This window comes from Sparus aurata, chromosome 11 (assembly GCF_900880675.1).
Source record: "Sparus aurata chromosome 11, fSpaAur1.1, whole genome shotgun sequence".
NCBI lineage: Eukaryota > Metazoa > Chordata > Actinopteri > Spariformes > Sparidae > Sparus > Sparus aurata.
In genome coordinates this window covers 34,437,358-34,458,882 of record NC_044197.1, presented here as the reverse complement: position 1 = coordinate 34,458,882, position 21,525 = coordinate 34,437,358, and the positions used below count along the sequence as shown (strand labels likewise).

The 21,525-nt window shown below is 42.6% G+C and overlaps 1 protein-coding gene across 1 annotated transcript in view; it reads right to left on the bottom strand.

Annotated features, from left to right (window-relative positions):
- The window catches only part of st3gal3a (ST3 beta-galactoside alpha-2,3-sialyltransferase 3a), a 120,847-nt gene that overhangs the window by 37,449 nt on the left and 61,873 nt on the right, over positions 1 to 21,525 (bottom strand). The window contains exon 5 of the mRNA XM_030433739.1: positions 20,412 to 20,598. Coding sequence (XP_030289599.1) covers positions 20,412 to 20,598 — 187 coding nt within the window. The remainder of the gene's footprint in view (positions 1 to 20,411; positions 20,599 to 21,525) is intronic.

Sequence of the window (21,525 nt, the reverse complement as noted above, 5' to 3'; positions counted from 1 at the left end):
TGCAGACTTGCCCACTTTTCGAGTCAAACACAGGGTCAAAGATAGCTGAAGTTTTACAAATAGTTGTCATTGACTTAAAAGGCCAAACATCATTGTGACTTAGAATACACATAATAGCGTAGAATATCTTTGTCTGGGCAGTGTAGTTGTGGCCAGCTCTTAGTTGTGTACCATGCTTGAAGAAAAATTTGGTTAGTCTATGTTCTCACTTATTATGTGTGAGAGAGTACTGCTTTGATTATGGTTTACACTTATAAAATTATGAAAGACTATGAAAAACCTATCTAGTTGTATTTGTATTTTTGTTTTATACTGTTTTTATTTTTTCCTTTGAATTTCTGGACAGGAATTTCATTTAGAATGTCATGCATTGCTAAGTAGAGGTAGAAGTAGAAGTTAGAAGCTCACACATAGTTCATGCACAGTTAAGGTCAGAAGAGACTCTTCATATGAGAAATCATACAGCTGTGAGAGAAATTCTCAAATGTCCCTTCTTATTTTGATATATTGTGCTTACAGTATCTCACAAAAGTCCCTCACATTTTTGTTATTATTTTATTATATATATACGGCTTGTATAACAGTGTTTTCTGTCCCCTCAAAATAACTCAACACACAGCCATTAATGTCTGAACCGCTGGCAACAAAAGTAAGAACACCCCTAAATGAAAATGTCCAAATTGGGCCTTAAGTGTCAATATTTTTTGTGGCCACCATTATTTTCCAGCACTGCCTTAACACTCTTGGGCCTGGAGTTCACCAGAGCTTCCCAGGTTGCCACTGGAATCCTCTTCCACTCCTACATGTCGACATCACAGAGCTGGTGGATGTTAGAGACTTTGCGCTCCTCCACCTTCCATTTGAGGATGCCCCACAGATGCTTAGTAGGGTTTAGGTCTTGAGACATGCTTGGCCAGTCCATCACCTTTACCCTCAGCTTCTTTAGCAACAGAGGGTGGAGGAGCACAAGGTCTCTAACATCCACCAGCTCCGTGATGTCATCATGGAGGAGTGGAAGAGGATTCCAGTGGCAACTTGTGAAGCTCTGGTGAACTCCAGGCCCAAGAGGGTTAAGGCAGTGCTGGAAAATAATGGTGGCCACAAAAAATTGGGGCAAATTTGGACACTTTGGGCCCAATTTGTACATTTTCACTTAGGGCTGTACTCACTTCTGTTGCCAGCGGTTTAGATATCAATGGCTCTGTGTTAAGTTATTTTGAGGGGACAACAAATTTACACTGTTATACAAGCTGTACACTACTTTACATTGTATTAAAGTGTAATTTCTTCAGTGTTGTCCCATGAAAAGATATAATAAAATATTTGCAGAAATGTGAGGGGTGTACTCATTTTTGTGAGATACTGTACATATGAAACCTAATGATATATACAACATTATTATTTAAGGTAAAGTCTAATCTTATTGTTGGTGTGCTTCCAACATGAGTTCTGTCTTGTGATACCTATGTGGTTGCAGAGTGTGGATGTATGTATTCATGTATTGTATGTGGTATAATGTACTGGGAAGATGAACATAAAGGAACTTTTGTAAGGAGTTCATCCTGAAGAGGGTTGGTGAAGCCTCTTCTGTGTATAAGTGTTTTGATCTTAGGTTGACTTATGACAAACAACAATGGTAGAAGTGCATAGGAAGTGCATGTGTATCATGAGATGGAGGTGGAGATGTTGGAATAGCGTTTTGAGGGAGATCATATGTATTCTTGTGACTGTTACAAATTAAATGCATTGTTCCTAATTATTATAAATGCTGAGGAAAGACTGCCTCTCCTCAGTCAACATCTGTGCACCGCTGGTGTGTGACTTTTGATTGCAAGCAATAAAGAAAGATTATAAAAACTGTGTCAGAGTTTGGTGTCCATAGTAGTAGTAGTAGTAGTAATGTGTAATATTAAAGCTGCATAATTAGCATCAACATTGACACTGTAAATAATGATCAGTTCATACTCTATCACCTAGTGGGATGCAATGTAAGCTGGAGAGGAGCGGAAGATATAATAGTGCTAAAGCACCCCAGTGAAAGCAATACCCTGTGCTGAGGCCTGGGGGAGAGATCAACACCACTCAAACGATGATGAAAAACCAGTAGAGCAAATGGCAGTCAAAGGAGGAAGCCCCTGTGTCAGTACACGTGGGGCCATTACACTAATTAGCATTTGTCATGGCTCTTAATAAATAGTTAGTAGGTTACCTGTCCCTGGTCAGGTATGTTGGAGTGAAGGAGAAGGGATAGACCAAACCGCAATAATATAATCTATTACCCAGGTAGACTGTGAGCTAATTGACCGATCAGACAGTAATCCTGACTAAGACCATTTTGCTTTTCTATCCGTGCCAGACACCCAACACCTCTGTTAGCAGTCTGTGGAAAGGTTATCTGCACCATGTAGATGGTAGCCAATTCTCACATCCCTTTAATAACAGTATCAGTGAATATGTTTACATACATTTAATCCAGATATCAAGAAACATTAGCATAGATCAGTTGGAAGTCTGTGTTAAGTAATGCAGTTGCAGTGTATAGTACAGTGTATGCACACACGTCACACACTGTACTACCTGAACATCTGTATGGACATTGTGGTCCCCATCAGAACTGTACGTTGCTTCCCCAACAACAAGCCCTGGATCACCAGTAATGTCAAGGACATCCTGAACAGGAAGAAGAGGGCATTCAGGGATGGTGACAGAGACGAGCTGAAGCGCGTACAGGGGGAACTCAAGGTCCACCTGAGAGAGGCGAAGGAGGACTACAGAAGGAAGGTAGAACAGAAGCTGCAGCATAATAACATGAGGGAGGTCTGGGATGGCATGAAAACCATCACAGGCTGCAAGAAGAATGGCAACATCACAGGAGAGAGGGATGCTGGAGGAGCAAACCAGCTAAACCTGTTTTTTAACAGGTTTGATATTCCAGCTCCCACAACCAGCGACAGGCCACTTCACTCCCCCACCATGTCCATCACCTCCCCCAACCCCACCACCTCAGACTGCGGACTACCCCAACCCTCCACCATCACCAAGGATCAGGTGAGCAGAGAGCTGAGGAGGCTTCATCCAAGGAAAGCAGCAGGCCTGGACAGAGTGTGTCCAAGGATGCTCAAAGCCTGTTCTGCTGAACTGGGGGAGCCACCTGAGCCTGCAGCTAGGGGGGGTCCCAGTGCTCTGGAAGACTTCATGTCTCATCCCGGTTCCTAAGAAAAAACACCCCAGGGAGGCGGGTAACTTTAGACCAGTTTCATTGACATCACACATTATGAAGACCTTTGAACGGCTGCTGCTCCATGTCCTCAGACCCCAGGTCCACCATGCACAAGATCCACTGCAGTTTGGATACCAGGAGAAGGTGGGCGTTGAGGATGCCATCCTCTATCTGCTCCACAGGGCCCACTCTCACCTTGACAAGGAGAGCGGCGCTGTGAGAATCGCGTTTTTTGATTTCTCCAACGCCTACAACACCATCCGGCCGCTTCTGCTGAGAGACAAGCTGACAGAGATGAGAGTGGACCCACTGCTGGTGACACAGACTACCTTACGTAGAGACCACAGTACGTCAGACTGAAGGGCTGCACGTCAGACACTGTGGTCAGCTGCACCGGAGCACCACAGGGGACCATGCTCTCCCCCATCCTCTTCACCGTGTACACATCTGACTTCCAGTACAACTCCGGGCTCTGCCACATGCAGAAATACTCGGACGACACTGCGATAGTTGGCTGTATCAAGGATGGACGGCAGGGGGAGTACAGGAGCCTGGTTGAGGACTTTACGAGGTGGTGCAGGTCCAACCATCTGCAGCTGAACACCTCCAAGACCAAGGAGATGGTGGTGGACTTCAGAAGTAAGAAACCACATCTCCAACCTGTGTCCATCGAGGGGGGTCGATGTGGAGGTAGACAGGACCTATATATATCTGGGGCTGCCGCTGGGCGAAAAGCTGGACTGGACAGCAAATATGGACACTTTACACAGGAGAGGGCAGAGCTGTCTGTACTTCCTGAGAAGGCTGGGGTCCTTAAACATCTGTAAAAAAACTGCTGCAGATGTTTTACCAGTCTGTGGTGGCCAACGTCCTCTTTAATGCTGCGGTTCAGCATAAACTACTACTGTGGCTCAGTAGTGGGCACAGAGCTGGACTCTCTGGTGAGAGTGGCAGAAAGAAGGACTCTGGACAAACTGCTGTCCGTACTGGACACCACCCTCTGCACAACACCTTCACCAGGTAGAGGAGTGTGTTCAGTGGCAGACTGCTGCCCTAGTCCAGCTCCACCAACAGACTCAAAAACTCTTTCGTCCCCCTCACCATCAGACTGTACAACAGCTCTCAGTTAAGGCAGGGAGGACAATAGATAATAGACAATGGACCATTTCTACCTCTATTTGCACATCCATTTGCACTGTTTCACTTTCATTTGCACTGTCTACCATTTTGCACTGTTTACTGCAGCTACTGTTCAATTTATATTCATTTTATATATATCATGTATATACAGTATATATATATAATACTTTATATTTTATCTTTCATTCTGTTTTTATTCTATTCTTAAGGTTAGGGTTTTTAAAAATGTATGTTTAATGTATGTCTAATGTATGTTTTGTATTTTGTATGCTACTGGATACTTAAATAAAGATAAATAAAGTATCAATCTATCTATCTATCTATCTATCTAGTACAGGAACATTTTGAAAATTCAAAAGTCATCAAAATCTGACATACTGTATGGACACTAAACAAAGCTGTACAACATTTTAATGAACTGTCAATGAATCCATTCAGAAGCTGAGGCGCAGGGGCAGAGCCAGCCATGTGTTAATGGAAGGTCACTGGTCCGATTCCCCCCCTGGTCTGCTCGTCAAAGTGTCCATATTCAAGATATTGAACCCTGAATTGCTCCTGATGTGCTTGGTTGGCACTTTGCATGGCAGCCACCATCATCAGTGTATGAATGACTGTATTTATTATTGTAAATCACTTTGGAAAAGCATCTGCTAAATGCCCTAGAAATTTTTAAAAATACAGTAGATGCCAAGACATCTGATTTAAAACTAAAAATGTCAACCTCACGGCAACGTGAGAGGAAAAGTCAGAGGATGAACTGAGTGAGTCATGGCATTGTTTTCAACAGTGGTTGGCATATTTCAGTGTGGTGTAGCAGTGGATATACTTACAGTGGCATTTTTGTATCAGTGACATTTGCATGGTTCAAAGGCAACAGGGAGAACAACTCCTATAGTACAGTGTATAATTAGAACTATGTAATTTGCATAGTTTGGGAAATCAGGAACCAATGCAGCAGTGACGTTGTGGATGGCAGCAGAAACAAAGCCCCTCGAGCACAAATGGATAAAGAAAAAGGTCTTTTCAATGACAAGTTGAGCTTCAAAGCCCTGCCAGATGGTTCTCTCCACAAGAACAAAGTCATTTGCTTTTAGTGTCTCAGTTACTACTGGAGTACACAGAGTCTCAGGTACCACCTGCTGGCCGAGCACACAGCTGATGCAGAGAGCCCTCCTCCCCCTCCAAAGGCAGACTACGCTGTATAGTTCACAACTGAGATGCCTGAACAACTCTACACAAGACAAACTTTAAACAGCGATAGCTAAATGGGTGGCCGCAGCCTGCAGGTCCATTAACATCATTCAGTTAATATCTACGAGTGTAAAGCTGGACACTACATTGTGTCAGTATTACTGAGGAATATTACATTCAGGTCAGTGCCCATCTGTTGTTGCTTGTTGGGCTTGAGTTTGTTAGTATATTTTGTGAACATGAAGTACCTTTGAGGGTATCCTGGAGAATAGGATGGTATTTCTATTATATTATATAATATTCTGGACAGTATCGGAACCTGATTGTGAGAGGACGCTGGTGTGAATATTGCCTCTACTCAATCTGTAGCAAAACTGCTCCTTCTGTTGAAAAAAGAAAGCCAAATTGTCTCTACAAGCTCTGGGGCTGTACTACAAACTTTTAATGCTGCACAACTGAACAATTGACTCCGTGGACTTACCTTTCTCCGCTGATCAGCTGTTAGCCTAGCAATGCTATCTTTCAAACGGGCATACTCACTACTCTGTGGACTATCCAACATTACTCCATTGGTCCGGGCGGCTGTAGCTCAGCGGTTAGAGCAGGTCAACTAGTGATCGGAAGGTCGCTGGTTCGTATCCTGGCTCCCCGGGGCAGAACTGAGCTGCATGTCGAATCCTTGAGCAAGATACTGAACCCCAAAAGCGTTGAGCAAGATACTGAACCCCAAAATTGCTCCTGATGTGCAGTCGGCCTCTGCCATTAGTAAGGGCCCTGCAATGAGCTGGCGACTCCAGCTTTACACCCGTGAAAAAGGGTTACATCCCTGCGACCCTCACGGATAAGGGGTAGATAATGAGAATATTCCTCCCTCCACCACAACCTCAGGATTATTAACCACCTGGCTCCTGTATCGCCCTCTCTGCTACTGTGGTCTCCCCCGGCTTGTGGTGAGGTTGGATGGTCACTGCTCCGCCGCTGCTCAAATACTCAGTGAAGGAGCTCCTGGACATCTGCTGTCACTTGATCACTCGATCGATGCAAGTTTGTTTATACGGACAATTCCATTCATCACAGACAGGAAATTTACTTTCTTGGCCTAACTGAGACATGGCAGCATCAGCAGGACTTCTTAACACTAAATCAAGCCACTCCCCCAGGCTATGTTTACATACACACTGCTCCAAGAGCCATGGTGGTGGGCTGGCAGTCATACATGGAGCACACAATCTGGTTGAACAACTTCCAGTGCTGAATGTCACCTCATTTGAGAGTGCAGTCTTCTCTCTGGCTGGGCATACACAGCTACAAGTTGTCCTTATCTACCGCCCTCCAAAAGCCTCCACCACCTTCCTGTCTGAGCTGTCTGAGCTACTCATGGCTATCTGCTCCATGTCTACACCTGCACTCCTGCTTGGTGATTTCAACATCCACGTGGACTGCACCAGCTGCCCCTTTACTCATGTCACTCCTGGTCTGCTTTAACATCACATAGCATGTCAAAGGTCCCATCCATGTCAAAGGCCACTAACTCGATCTGGTGTGCTCAACTGCACAGCTCCCTCCCATCTGCAGTGCCTGGACATCACTGTTTCTGACCACCATGCTGTCCTTTTTACTGTTCCTGTCCCCAAACAGCACATAAGTCATAACATCCAATACAGGAACATCAAGACAGTGAACACCATTAACCGGCTCCTTAGCCCTCTTGATGTCCCCCACCTTTCTGTTGCCCCTGACCTCTGCTTCAAGTTCCTGGACTTCTTCCAGGAAACCCACCTCGCCTCTGATCCCCTCGACACCTTACTGGATGGGCTGGTGGCCCACTTTAATACTGCTATCTCCTGGAGTCTTGACTCCCTAGCCCCTCTTCAAACCCAGACTGTCTCCTTTACCCATCCGGCCCCCGGTTCACCATTAAACTCCGTACCCTAAGACCACTGGTCGCCGTCTGGAGAGGCTCTATAAAAGATCTGGCCTCACAGTCCACCATGAAGCCTACAAAGACCACATGAGGTCTGATAAAGAAGCTTTCTCCAATGCCAAAACAGACTATTACGCCACCCTGTAGCGCAACATTATGTACTAACGCCCCATTATGTAATGTAATAAATGTTCAATTCATTATGTAATAAAGCGGCATTTTATAATAAAATTCTTGAACGCAATATGTAATAAACTTTGCCGCATTTTGTAATAAGTGTAATAACAAAATGCAGGTGTTGTGCTTTTTTTATCAAGAAAAGACAATAATTTCGTGCATTATGTAATAAACCACCCAAATGTCTTAATAAGAAAAAAACATTATACCATCAGAACGACATTGGCTTTAAGCATACTAGCATGAATCGTGAATATGAATTAATTTTAAAACTGGTAGGATGTTTCATTGGTCACATCTAAATCAAATATAACTGAATTCATAGATAATGTGTTTGAAAGCTTATAGAGACAAAAACTGCACTAAATGAGTGTTGCTGGCATGAACATTATCGTTGCACTGAAATGTTGGAAGACATATACACATGCAATCTGGATTATGATATGCAAATATTTGAAGTGATAAAAAACAGACAAAACACAAAAACAAATATGGAACAGAAAATGTAACAAATTTTGCTCTTTATCTGTATGTCTGTAAAACAAACCCTCACAATATGTATGAGTGAAAAGTAGTCTACAGACAAGAGCTGACAACTTTTTCTATAAATTCTAGCAAAGAAAAAAGTAACTTGCTCAATACATTTGAAATTGTTTACTGTAGTAGACGAAGTAAGAAGTACCGAAGGATATTGCTGCCATACCAGAAAACAAAAAATAAAAAGTGGGCGGAGGTGAATCCATGAATCCACCTGGACAGTCTCAGTTTCACTGACATATTTATACTGTCATTGACCTTTCATGCTGACTGTGGAGATTTGTCCAATCCGAGCATCTGATTGAAGGCCGTAGCATGACATCGGCCTGTGGAGCCCTAGGTGTCCCTCCAGCTGATCATGTTATAATGTGAAACTTTTCACTCTGAACCTCTACCTGTTGTGTTCTGGCTTTGGTTATCTCTCTATAAAAGCAAGGAATCTCTGTATGTCTGTCTGTCTGCCTTTGCCTCAAATATCTCTGCGGATCAGGATCAGACTGACCTGAGAGTCCACGTGGCTGCTGCGTGGTTCAATGGTGTGCAATGACGCATTTGTTTGGACTACAATGATACCGTTAATAATTTATTTCAGAAACGTTTTACGAATTCCGCTAGCATTGCTAACCGTAGCCACTACAGTCACGTGCGCACCAGAGCCAATCACTGCAGAGCCCACCGCCACCCCCCACCTTAAGAAACAAGCGGATTTATAACTGCAGCGGCGCAAGCTGGGCCGGGATTTTGCCGGTGGTTCGGTCCCGTTCTGTGCATCTAAACTGACTGTTGTGGATTAATTAGACTAAAAGAGTCCGGACCGAGTCTGTTCGGGTCTGAGGAGATCCCGAGACGCGCGATCAACGAAGTGGAATCGGAATCTGTGGATGTTCACGTGTAGCTAGCTGCTCGTTGCTAGCCGCTAGCCGACCCACCTCCCGAGGCGACGAACCAGACGCACCGGCACGTCCGAAATCGGACTTAGGGTAAATAATGTCCGCCACACTTTTTCACGAACATAGCCATCACGTTTGATTTGTGTCTGGTGCAGGAAGAAACGGTAAAAACGGGCTTTTGTCACGAAAGTGTCCAAGTAGCAAGTTTGGTTGTTGAGGAACAGGAAGTTGTGGGAGGGACGGAGGCGGAGATGCAGACAGCGACAGAGATGGCGAGTTTTGAGAGTTGAGAGATTTGTGACATATAGCGTGTTTGGAGTGTATAGTTAGTGTGTAATGTAGTGTTTGGTGTGGTGTGTTTAGTGTGTAGTGTAGTCGTTTTTTGTGTTGTGAGTCAAAACAAGGAGGAGACGGCTGAATGTGGAGCAGGCAGGAATGAGCTGAGGAGCCTGAGGCATTGCCTGCATTTAAATGTAAATAGTTACATATAACTTTGTACATTTCAAAAACTTGTGCACAAATTTAGCAAACAACAATTTATATTTGCATTACAACTAATGCAATTGGTTCATTAAACTGTTTGTGGTTTTTACAGTACAAAATACTCTGATTTTATGCTATTTTGTGATTTAAGGTCAGTAGTGTTAATATAATATGGCAAAATAAACACAATAACTGTACAGTCACATATGTGAGGTTGTGCTAAAAATAACGACACCAAACAAGACAAGGTAAATAGTTATTAAGGTGAAATATAATGGTATAATCAAAAGTAGTCAAAAACAGTCAATTATATCCCTGATGTCCGACCTTCAAACACAACCTCATTTTGCCATCCATGAAAAAGCTACTGAACCTGACACTTTTCTATAGGAATACATGCTTCCTACGGGCAATGCACTAGTTTCATGAACACAGCTTCTAAATCTGTGTCTGGCTCACAATTTATGCTACAAAACAGTGACACAAAGATTTAATTTGATTTGTGTCTGATGGTTTGAGAGACAGACAGACAGACAGAAGCCCCTTTTAGGTAAAAAAGGCAGCACATTTTCCAGAGGTGGGGGACTCGAGTCACATGACTTGACTCGAGTCGGACTCGAGTCGCAAATTTGAGGACTTGAGACTTACTTGACTAACACCGATGAAAAACTCGACTTGACTTTGACTTGGCATTAATAACTTGAGTCTTGACTTAGACTTGACACAGATGACTTGAAAGTCTTGGCTTTTCTTTCTTTCTTTTTTTGGCGCATACTGAGACGTTAGTTTCGTTTTTGATACTTTGCCCTCTGCCACTGTATGACGCGCTGCGTGCCAGAGTGGCACTGTGGCCGACAAGATCAGGGGAGGAGAGGCAGCATGAAGGGAGCTCCGAAAATTATCACATTTGGATTCAAAGATTTTTTCATGTCTGGGTGATTTTGGCCGCCGTCTTGGTTAAAGCGTGTGTGTGTTTCAGATATGGCGTCTTCAGTGCGCATAGACATTATTTCAAATGTAGGCGCGCATTTACACGCTCACAGCCAAAGACGACACTGTACTGGCACACATTCGGTGTGACGCACTTGTTTTTTCGTTCACGTCTGAGACAGACCTGCGTCTCCCTCCGCCTCCGAGATGTAGAATGTGTTTTATAGAAGAGAAACACACAACACACATTTCAGGACAGAACAGATATGTCCTGTGATTTTCAATTTCAGCCTCCTTTTATAGAGTGGGAGGGGAACAATACTAATAATAATATTCTCAGCTGTCAGGATGTGCAGTATGCTGCAGTCCCAGGATTGATATTAATCTAATCTTATTCTTGTATTTATGGGTTTGGAAAACAATTCTAAAATTCGGATTTAGACACCAATTGAGGCAGAAATAAGTGTACCCTTTGAGGCGGCAAATTGGCGGACCAAAACAGACCCCCAATATACCGCCTTCTGTCTAAATCCACGGACCTAGCCGCAAAAAGGACGGCCAATTTGGCGGCTTGCTGCCCAGTATAAAAATGGCTATAGATAGTGAGCAAGCACCGGCCTCGATAAAGCCGAAAAATTAGATGAATAAAAAGTTATATTCTGATGGTTACATTCAGCACTTAGACACAGCCCCACAGCCCAACTCGACCCCCATCACCCCCCACCACCAGATCCAGTCTGAATCAATGGTCTGAATACACACGTCTGCCCCCTCCATCCGAGACCAATTTATCACATTATAACGTGAAACTTATCACGTCGTGATACTGATTTTTATTTTTTGTTTTCTGTTATGGCAGCAATACCCTTCAGTACTTCCGTATATAAGTCTACTACAGTACACAATTTTGAATGTATTGAGCAAGTTACTTTTTTCTTTGCTAGAATTTAGAGAAAAAGTTGTCAGCTCTTGTCTGTAGACTACTTTTCACTCTTGTGAGGGTTTGTTTTGCATATCCTATATGCAGTGTTGTGGAAGCTACTTTCAAGCATAGCTTGTAAAACTACATGTAGTTCAGCCTGGCAGTAGTTTGAACAAACTACATTTCTACCCCTGGAGAAATGTAGATTGTAAAACTACTGCTTGTCCATGACGTGCTTGTGCCATATGAGCACTGCCTTCCTTGGCACAAAGACCCACCCACTCTGTGTGAAGCATTTGAGTGCTGCCGGGGCAAGCCAATCAGTGGCAGAGTTGGCTTAGAATGTCATGACATGTTTCATGCCTTTTTCAAAGAAAAATACAATCTATCTTATATAGGTCTTTTTTCTTTTTTATGAAAAAAAAAAACATTTCATGTTGTTGGCCAAAATTGTACTTCGTAAATTGAGCAGTTAAACTACAAAAAATGACCTAAAAAGTAGTTGAAAATATTTGACGCAGCAGAAAAATATGAATGTAGTTTAACTACCAGCAAGTTACAGCAAATTGTAGTTAAGCTATGTAGTTCAACTATATGTAGTTTAAAGTGAAACTTTGCTCGTAGTATCACTAGGGTCTCTACACATGAACACGAGCATTGAGAACATTGTTTTTGTACACAGAGTTTACTAAAAACAAGGTTTTTAGACAACTCACGTTAGCAGTAGCACCTCCGGCACACCGCCATCATAGCAGACAAAAAGTGTTGATGCCCGGGTGCGACCTAACAGGCAGGCTTGAGGAACGGCCCACCATTACTCTCCCGCCTGTGAGGTTGTACTTGGGGATTGACACTTTTTTTCACGGAGACATGGCTGCACAGGGACATTACGGACAAGAACATCTCTGTGGATGGTTTCTACACCGTCCATGCCGACCGGGATTGTACCGAGATCGGTAAGTGGAAAGGCGGGGGGTGAGATGGTGTAATCCTGGTCACATAACAACTAAAGAACAGAGTTGTAGCCCGGATGTTGAACTGCTGGCCGTTGGACTCCGTCCATACCATCTGCCTAGAGAGATCCTTCATCATCGTTGTCCTGTGCATCCTACCCTCTGAAAACCCAACATCTGCCTGCAGCACCATACACGCTAGGGGTGGTGAAAAAAATCGATTATTGATTAATCGCGATTATAATATTGACGATTATGATTCAATTATTAAATTTCCAAAAATCGATTAAAAAAAAAAAAAAAAACTTTTTTTTTTTTTTTTTTGAAATAGTAATACAAACTGGAGTCCTCCTCTTACTGGCTTCCGCTACATGGTCCACAGTCTGGAGCCAAGATATGTTATTCCATCCCAGAGCTTTTTCACACTTAAATCGATTCCAAATCTTTACAAGGAGACAAACCTTTCCGTGCAAGTGTCCCACAACTCTGCTCACAGGGTAGCAATAACCTGCGATGCCTGGACATCCAGAGCTACAGTCTCATATGTGACCGTTACAGCTCATTATGTCAGCAGTTAATAGAAGCTAATGTCCTACGTACTTCAGACGAAAGCTATAGATGATAGCCACACAAGCGCAAATATGTGTGAGTTTCTCAAAGCAATGGCAGACGAGTGGGGAATAGAGAAACACGCCCTGGTTCTCGTCACCAACAATGCTTCTAACATGAGTCCGGCTGTTGAGCTTGGCAGCTTTCTTTTAACAGTGAAACACTACATTTAAAACAAATTAAAAAATAATAATTTTGATATTACAGTTACACTATATAATATTGAAGGTGCTGTGAGGTGTTACTCCCAAGATAAGTAAAATAATTCAGCAGCTGACTGATGTTAAAAATGTAAGATCAATAATTGTTAATAATTGAAAATCGAATCGATAATCGTTAATAATCGAAAATCGATTTGTAATCAAATCGAGACTTCAATAATCGGAATCGAATCGGGAAATTGGGCCGATTAACCACCCCTAATACACGCCACCATCTCCAAGCTTTAAACTCGACACCCCAGTGCCCTCATCATCAGGTCAGGAGACTTTAACCATGTCACCATGGATAAAGTTCTGCCAACCTTCAAACAATACGTGAGCTGTCCTACCAGAGAGGAGAGGACCCTGGACCTTATGTATGCTAATATTAAAGTCTGTGTAAAGCAAATTCAGCCATTTTCTTCTAAACACATTAAAAAGGTCATAAATGTATTTCCTTAAAACATGTAAAAAGCCATTCAACCATTTATAATTTAATTTTGGAGCTAGGCTCACAAACCGTGTTTAAAAAAAAACACAAATTTTTTGTGTTCAGGATTTAATGGGCGGGTGAGAAATTTTGCATAAACCTGGCCCTGCTGCGGAAGTGGTATAGATACATTCAGTGCATTAGCTTCGGTGATTTTTCCACCCATTCTCGTGTCTTGGATAGCATCTCTTACAATAGTTTGCTTATTTAAGTTTCCTAAGGAGGACAACGTAAGGAAACGGTGGATCGATTTTGTTAAGAGGAGCTACTGTGTAGAGTTAAAAATCACCACCAACACCCGTCTCTGCAGTGTCCACTTTACCCCCGATAGTTACAGCAACTGTCACCAGGTAAAGTCTGAATATCTGGAGAGTCCGTTGACGCTGGTCAGTGGGACCGAACCGGCCCTCGCGTCCCCGGGCTTGCATCCTCCTGTCCCGCCGATAGTGCATGTTCTCATCTCCGCCGCCGGCATTATGTGCCCGCCTGCGACCGTCCCGCCGACAACAGGTCTCTCATCCGGCATTACGTGCCCGCCAGAGAGTGTAAGTAGAGTTTAGATTCTCTGCCCGAGCCCGACCCTGACGGAGAAAAAACACCAAGGAGGATATTGATGGGAAATATTGGCCCGACTCGGACCGCGGGCCTCTAAAATTAAGGCCTTAAAAGTCTTAAATACGTCCATATTTTGAACATAGGTCTTAAATTACATTTAGTTAGGTCTTAAATATGTACATTCATTTACCGCTTCGTTCGTCGCCTTTTTTTGTTTTTGTTTTGGGGAAATGTGTTGGTGAGATTCACAGTCAGCGCCGTGTGTTGTACTTCTGTCTTAAGTATCAGGAACGCAAGTGGCATTTTGCCAACAGCCCGGTGGGAATTTATCGCTGCACACTTCACCAGTTCCGGAAAGACTTCAACTGCGAAATCTGCTACAACTATGGGAAAGTTTAAATTTAAATTTGTTGGCTTGAACATCCAGAATTCAGTTGATCAAAAGCCGTAAAATAATGAATTTGAGGCGCAGTGTACGCTCTGCCAGAGGACCATCAACTTTGGCACACTCTGTGTGAAAGCGCTGGTGTCACACACAAAATCGGAAAAACACTAGTTAGATTCTAAAAGTCTCCAGCGAAGTCACGCCATCATACACTTCTGTACGCCTTTGTCACCAGTTCCCGGTCCAAGTTGTCCAGTTGTGCTCGACAGTTCTGCGCCACCTCTGCTGTCTCACCGGCGAACGACATTCAAACCATCATCGGCTCAACTCCGACGATGAAAGCGGAGGTGCTTTCGATTTTGAACACCGTGCGTGCGTGTGCGAGTGTGTACCGTTTTTTTTAAAAGAGTGTGTGTGTATGTACACACTGGTATAATAACCCTGGTGTTGTGTGTGTGTGTGTACATAATAAATAAATATATCTATATCTTTATATATATATATCCATATCTTTATATATATAGATAGATATAGTGTTATTATGGTTAACTGAATACAAAAAACAGATAAAAAACTAAACTAAAGCTACTTAAAGTAAAACTCTCGCCAAAATGCAACCAAGGCTTTTTTTTGTGAATGTATCAAACCCTCGTGTAAATGCATAATTACGACAAAAGCGGCACTTTTTACCGTAATAACGTTTTCAGCTCAAGCTCATTTTCAATGGGAGTGCTATGGGGCACTTTTACGCTAGCATCAATATCGTTATTTTCAAAACACTAAGAAGGTTCGACACAACATGAAACTTTGCTCGTAGTATCACCATGGTCTCTACACATGAACACAATTATTGAGAACATTGTTTTTGTGCACAGAGTTTACTAAAAATAAAGTTTTTGAACAACTCACGTTAGCAGTAGCTTGTACCGCTCGCAGTCGTCATGGCAGCCCAGACGTACTCGGGGATCAACACGTCTGGGCTGCCATGACAACGGTTAGAGGAACAAGCTACTGCTAAGGTGAGCAAAGTTTCATGTTGTGTCGAGCCCTCTTAGTGTTTTAAAAATAGCGACTTGCTCTGTGAATGGCAATCAATCTATCTATCCTTTCAACCACACATGAAATCAATCACAAAATTTGCTTTTTATCATTTAAAAACATCTCCAGACTCCAACCCTCCCTCTCCGAACTTGTGGATGAGACCCTCATCCATGCCTTATCACCTTTATCGCCAGGACTCCTGTAATGGAGTCCTGTCCGGGCTCCCTTCCAAAACCCTGGACAGGCTCCAGTATGTGCAGAACTCTGCTGCCAGGGTCCTCACCTGCACCAAGCCCTGGCAACACATCACCCCACTCTCAACCGCCTTCACTGGCTCCCAGTCAAATCACACATTACTTACAAAATTCTCCTCCAGACCTATAAATTGCTCCACTCCCTTGCCCCCCAATATCTGTGTGACCTCCTCTATCCCCATACCGAGTCTCGGAAGCTGTGCTCATCAGGCACACACCAGCTCTCCATCCCTCACGCCAAACTGCAAACCCTGGGTGACAGAGCCTGCCCCCGCTGCTGAAAAAAATCCTAGAGGAAACACTGTCTTATATGTATTTTTGTTTATCCATCTATTCTTTGTTTTGTTTGTTCCTCTCTGTTAAGTGTCCGTGGGTACCCTAAAAGGCGCTATATAAATCAAATGGATTATTATTATTATTTGAGATCCTTTTGGATTGTTGAAATATTAATAAAGATACATTTGCATAAAGCAAGCATATCGATCCACTCCCATGTTGATAAGAGTACAACAAAAATATGTATATACCTTTAAGGTTTATCTAGAACAGATAAACAACGTGTGAATAATTTGCGATTAATCACAAGTTAACTATGGACAATGATTAATCAAGATTAAATACTTTAATCCATTGGCAGCCCTACTTTTTACATGTATGACCTATACCTGAAAAACTAATGACATTAACATCAGTCTCAGCTGTGAAGTCTGATGGCACTTCAAGATCAGTGGTAAACCCCTGCCCATTCATAACTAAATATGTGTGTGTGTGTGTGTGTGTGTGTGCACGCGTAAATGCGTGCATGTGCGTGTGCGAGCGTGTGTGCATGCGTGCGTGCGTGCATGCATGCATGCATGCATCTATCCATGAACTGGTGTGGCGTCTGCACTCCCCTGCACAGGGGTGGGAACCTGATCTTTTTTGTTAAGTGTATTTTCAACAGCTTCAAAGTCCTTTAAAACCATTACTGTTTATCCAGCCTAACTGTGTCTCAGTTTCACATGTCACAACAATACTGCCTCCACACACTGCCAGGAAACACCCATGAAGATATACAGCAGGGCAATGTTTTGGGAGCCCATCCACTAGGGGCACTGCAGCAGACTTGGCTTGGAAGTCCTATTAATTTTTAATGGGGGTAATATTTACAGTAACAGCACTACATCACACAGTTTTAATCTGTCTGGTCACATTAACAGTGTGACTCCATTTCACAGTTGATCCACCACTTGCAAGAAGAGAGAGAGAAATCTAAGCAATGATGCTAACATAGCAGATAGTTGTACAAGTGACAGTTTCAGTGAAAGCATATTACATTCTGAATAAACTAGCTCAAGGTAACTTTGTTTAACTACTGTTACTGTTCCCATATTTTTTGTCATTCTTTGGGACATCAAGACAACAGTTTGACAAGCAATCTTCTTTGTTTTGTTGATCCACAACAATGAAAATAATTCATGTGGGTGTGTTTTACAAGCATATGTAAATACACGTTTAAATTTACTTCAAGTGTAAAAACACACCTGAAGTCGCAGTGATAAGAATGTGACGCAGTATAACTGAAGGTGTGGACAGCAGCAGAGTTCATGTCCACTGTTATCAAGACAAAAGCCTGCTGACAACACAGGGCAGGGACATAGCAATACAGATGCTACTGTGTGCACACAGTCTGCGCTTCCACCTGTCAGTGGAGAGGAAATGTGATCCAGGACTGGGACCACCCCGGTGACAAAAATTTGAAGCCCTGACTTCCTGCTGTGCCTCCAGTGCTGCAGCACAATGTTGTCTGATTTGTGATGTGCATCAGAGCTGAAGTCTCTCCCTTCAGACCTCCCGTCTGTGAGACGGACAGGCTAGACATCAGGGGGTCCTCACTAGATAGAGTCTGGAATGGGCAGATAATTCTCCAAAGCAACATCAATCAATATCAAACAATGAAATAGTGACTGTCTAAGGTATTCTTGGAGGACATATACTAACATATTTTCGGCTAATAAACCTGAACATGTGTTTTCAGGGCCAATGAGCCAGTAAGTGATAACACAAGTTGTCTTGGTGTTTTGGTTTGTTTGTTTTTTGTTTTGTTTTTTTTTAATTTTTTGGGGGGTTGATCCAGCAACCGCTTTGGAAAAAGCAAAAGTAAGGTAACTCTGTTTATGTGCTGTACTGGCAGACTACTGCACAGCTCTTTTCCTCCCACTTTGCCACAAAAAAGAGCTTTAATTTTCGTGACTTACCTGACATGGAAAAGAAGGAAATCAACCTGGTGGAAGGCATTAAGAATAACTACGATATCTACGAAGAAATAGTCAATCTTCTTACTGATTCTTTTTATCTAGGTCATACAGAAGCATCAGTGATAAACTGAGACTAACTAAAACTAACTGGTGTCAAAACCAGTTAAAAGTTCCTTGTTGTACATTTAATCACATATGACAGTCTATCAAAGAAGCTTATAAGAACTATAGCCACAATAACCCAATGGTTCCTCCTATCTAACCTTATAGAGATGGTGGTGCTTCTGTGTAGAAAATATGACTTCCATCAAATCCTGGCAGCTCGGGCTGGACGCTGAACCATATCATCAGTATTTAACGAATGGGATAAAAACTCAACAATTAACTTTTTCTCCTGGAAATTACATTTTGTTGCTTCACATGTTTTTTACTTTAAGTGAATCTTAAGATGGCCTTCCGGAAATCTTAATGGAGGTACATTCAGTTTATCAGGCTAAAACTAATGCAGTAATGCGCAGCAAATCCTGTTTTTGTAATGAAGATTATTAGGTGCTTATTCAACATTTTGGTCATTTTGAGGCTGCAGTTTGTGTTGTCGGTGTTGAATTCCAGAATATTGACTCCACCCTAACTGATAAAAATGAAGCCCAGCAGCGGTCATTAGCAAAATCTATTTGGCGATCCAAGAGCATTCAGCCCCATTTGCTCTCCTGTAAGGGAGGAGGACTTCAGAGGGAGTACATAGCAGGTATGTCCTGACTCCAGGAATGTGTTACATTCTGACTCAAGCATGCACAACCATGCCTGAACACAAAGCTAGCAGCTGGAACAGACACATGCGCATGTGATGAGGAGGAAGTTGTGGTATGTTGGGTTGATGTTGAGGCTTATAATAATAATAATAATAATAATAATAATCATAATAATAATAATACAAATAATAATAATATTAACAACAAGGGGCAATATTGAAATGCAGGTACATAATTATTACTTTCATAAATGCACATGTTATAATTATGTTAACACATTAATAAAAAACCCACAAATAATCAAATAAAAATAAAAATAAATGCGATAAAGAACATTATCCTACTGACAAGCCTACCTGCTCTCTTTTATTCACAATTTCCTCTGGGTCAGCACTAACCAGGTCACTCTTATGTTAATGGGCTGTGCTTGTTTTTTTCTTGCAGGTGGTTTGTAAACATGTGGCCAGTGGCGAAGCAGAGCAGGGCTGGGCAGAGCCAGCCTGTCCGCTCTACCTACTGAGTCCTGGGACACTTTTGCAGCAAAGAGCTGCGCCTGAGGATGAGATGAGAAGCAGATGATCGGGAAGGAGGCCGATGGTGTCGGTGTTTACGGTCATGGCTGCAGCTCATAGGACGTTGAATCAGACCGCAAGAGATAAAGTTGCCATGATCCTTAATTGTGTGAATGCTGATGGAGAACAGCTTGGTGAACACGGTGTCTTCATAACTGATGGAAAACTACAAAGACCTACTTTGGAATAAATCAGAACGACAACCAACACAACACTGTTAATGGTGAGGTGAAAGAGGAATGACGTCGGTGTGCTGTGACGTGAGCTAGAAAACAGCACAGAGCTCATCGTCATCTTTTCTCTTCTCACACATTCATTATGTACTTGTACCAGCACTTGCCCTCTGATGACATCACTCAAGACATGAACGACAATAAGGTATGATTGGTCAGGGAGCAATCATGTAATATGATGCAGTGTCCTTCTTAATGGACAGAAGTATGATGTAGTCTGAACCCAGCATAAGGCTCAATAGCTGTATCTCAGATAGCCACAACAATCCAGATGATGCTGTGCACATGACAGCGAGGTCCTTGGACTTGTCAATGTCTGTCCCTTGTCACAAGTTTCCCCAGCAGCCTCCTCCTCAGTTTTCTTCCCTGTCTGCACCCTGCTGCTCTCTTCTCTGCTTTGTGCCACAGGCCTTTCATGCCACTGTGTCCTTATGTAAACTCAGGTGCACAGCATTTGTGTACATCGAAGCAATAGACCGATGAAGGACGAGAAATGCAGTTTCTTTGTAGAGTTAAAAAGTATGAAAGCCCGCACGAAAAACAGGTGTGTGCATGTGATAAGAGCACACAGAAGAGTATCAATGAGTGGAAAACTGTCCTCACAGGGGAACCTTTCTGCCCTGCATGCACAAACACTGTAATCAGGAGAGCCCGACTGATTGAGTGAGGGAGTCCTATTACCAACTGGCTACAACTGCATTCTTAAGCTGCCTTACCAGCCTCTGGTTGAAGACCATGTGTCGAAGCCACTTGAAGTCCAGAGCTTTAAAGGCAGAGAGGACAAACAGGGACTGTCTCTCATAGCGTTCTGTCTTCTGGATGGCACCCTCTGGATAGGTTATCCTCATGGTGGTCTTGGAGCCAACGTCTTTCTCAAAGCCTTTCACTGGCGCCTCATTTAACCTGAAGCAGACAGATGCAAAATCAATCAACGGATTGATTGCAATCACAATTTGTAATCCAAGTCAAATAGATTCAAAACAGGTTACATTTTTTCATTTTATTTTGCAATTTTGTAAAAAAAGTTGCAAAAGCTTAAATGATAGGTCAGAGGATATAAGGATGTCAGAGTCCCAAGGCTCCTTTGTAGAATGTAACAGTTGTCTTGGCTTAATGGCGTAAGACTTATTACATAAAAATGTGTTTACTCAAGGTAACAGTGCATTTCATTTGGTCGCCTGTTGCTAAAACATCCAGGAAAAGAGACACTCATTAATTCCGCAAATGATAAAGATTAGATTTCTTTTAGTGTACATGTTCTTTCTTTGTTCGTGTAAAAAACATTGTTTGTCTCATTGGTGTGTAATTTGCATACAGAGCAGGGAAATGAGATCTGATCACAAGTCGTCACCTGACAACACGTATGTTGGGACGCATGTTAATGTCATGTGGCAACCGACGGGCCTAAAGCTGTCCACTTGTGATTGGATCAATCAGGATGAATGTTAATACCAGGGGTCTCATTTATAAAACTCTGAATAGAATCCACATTAAATGTTTAGTACAAACAATTGAGGAAATGTACGAATGGAAAAAAAATTCATATTTATAAAAACCTGGTGTAAGGCCAAAAGTGCCCAATTTCATTTTATATATCCCAAATCAACTTGAAATGTGCAGACATGGATCTGCTTCATACAGCACCCTCTAAACACCCACATTCAACCACCAATGGTCAATGCAAAGCGCCTAATGAATGTTAATACTTGGAAATGATCCTGCTGATTGACCGTTAATAAGAATGAATCCTCACACTTTTACTTTCATGTTGTCCTCCTGAAGTGCTAGGACACTGAAAGTCTGTGTGTCCAATATGCACCATTACACACA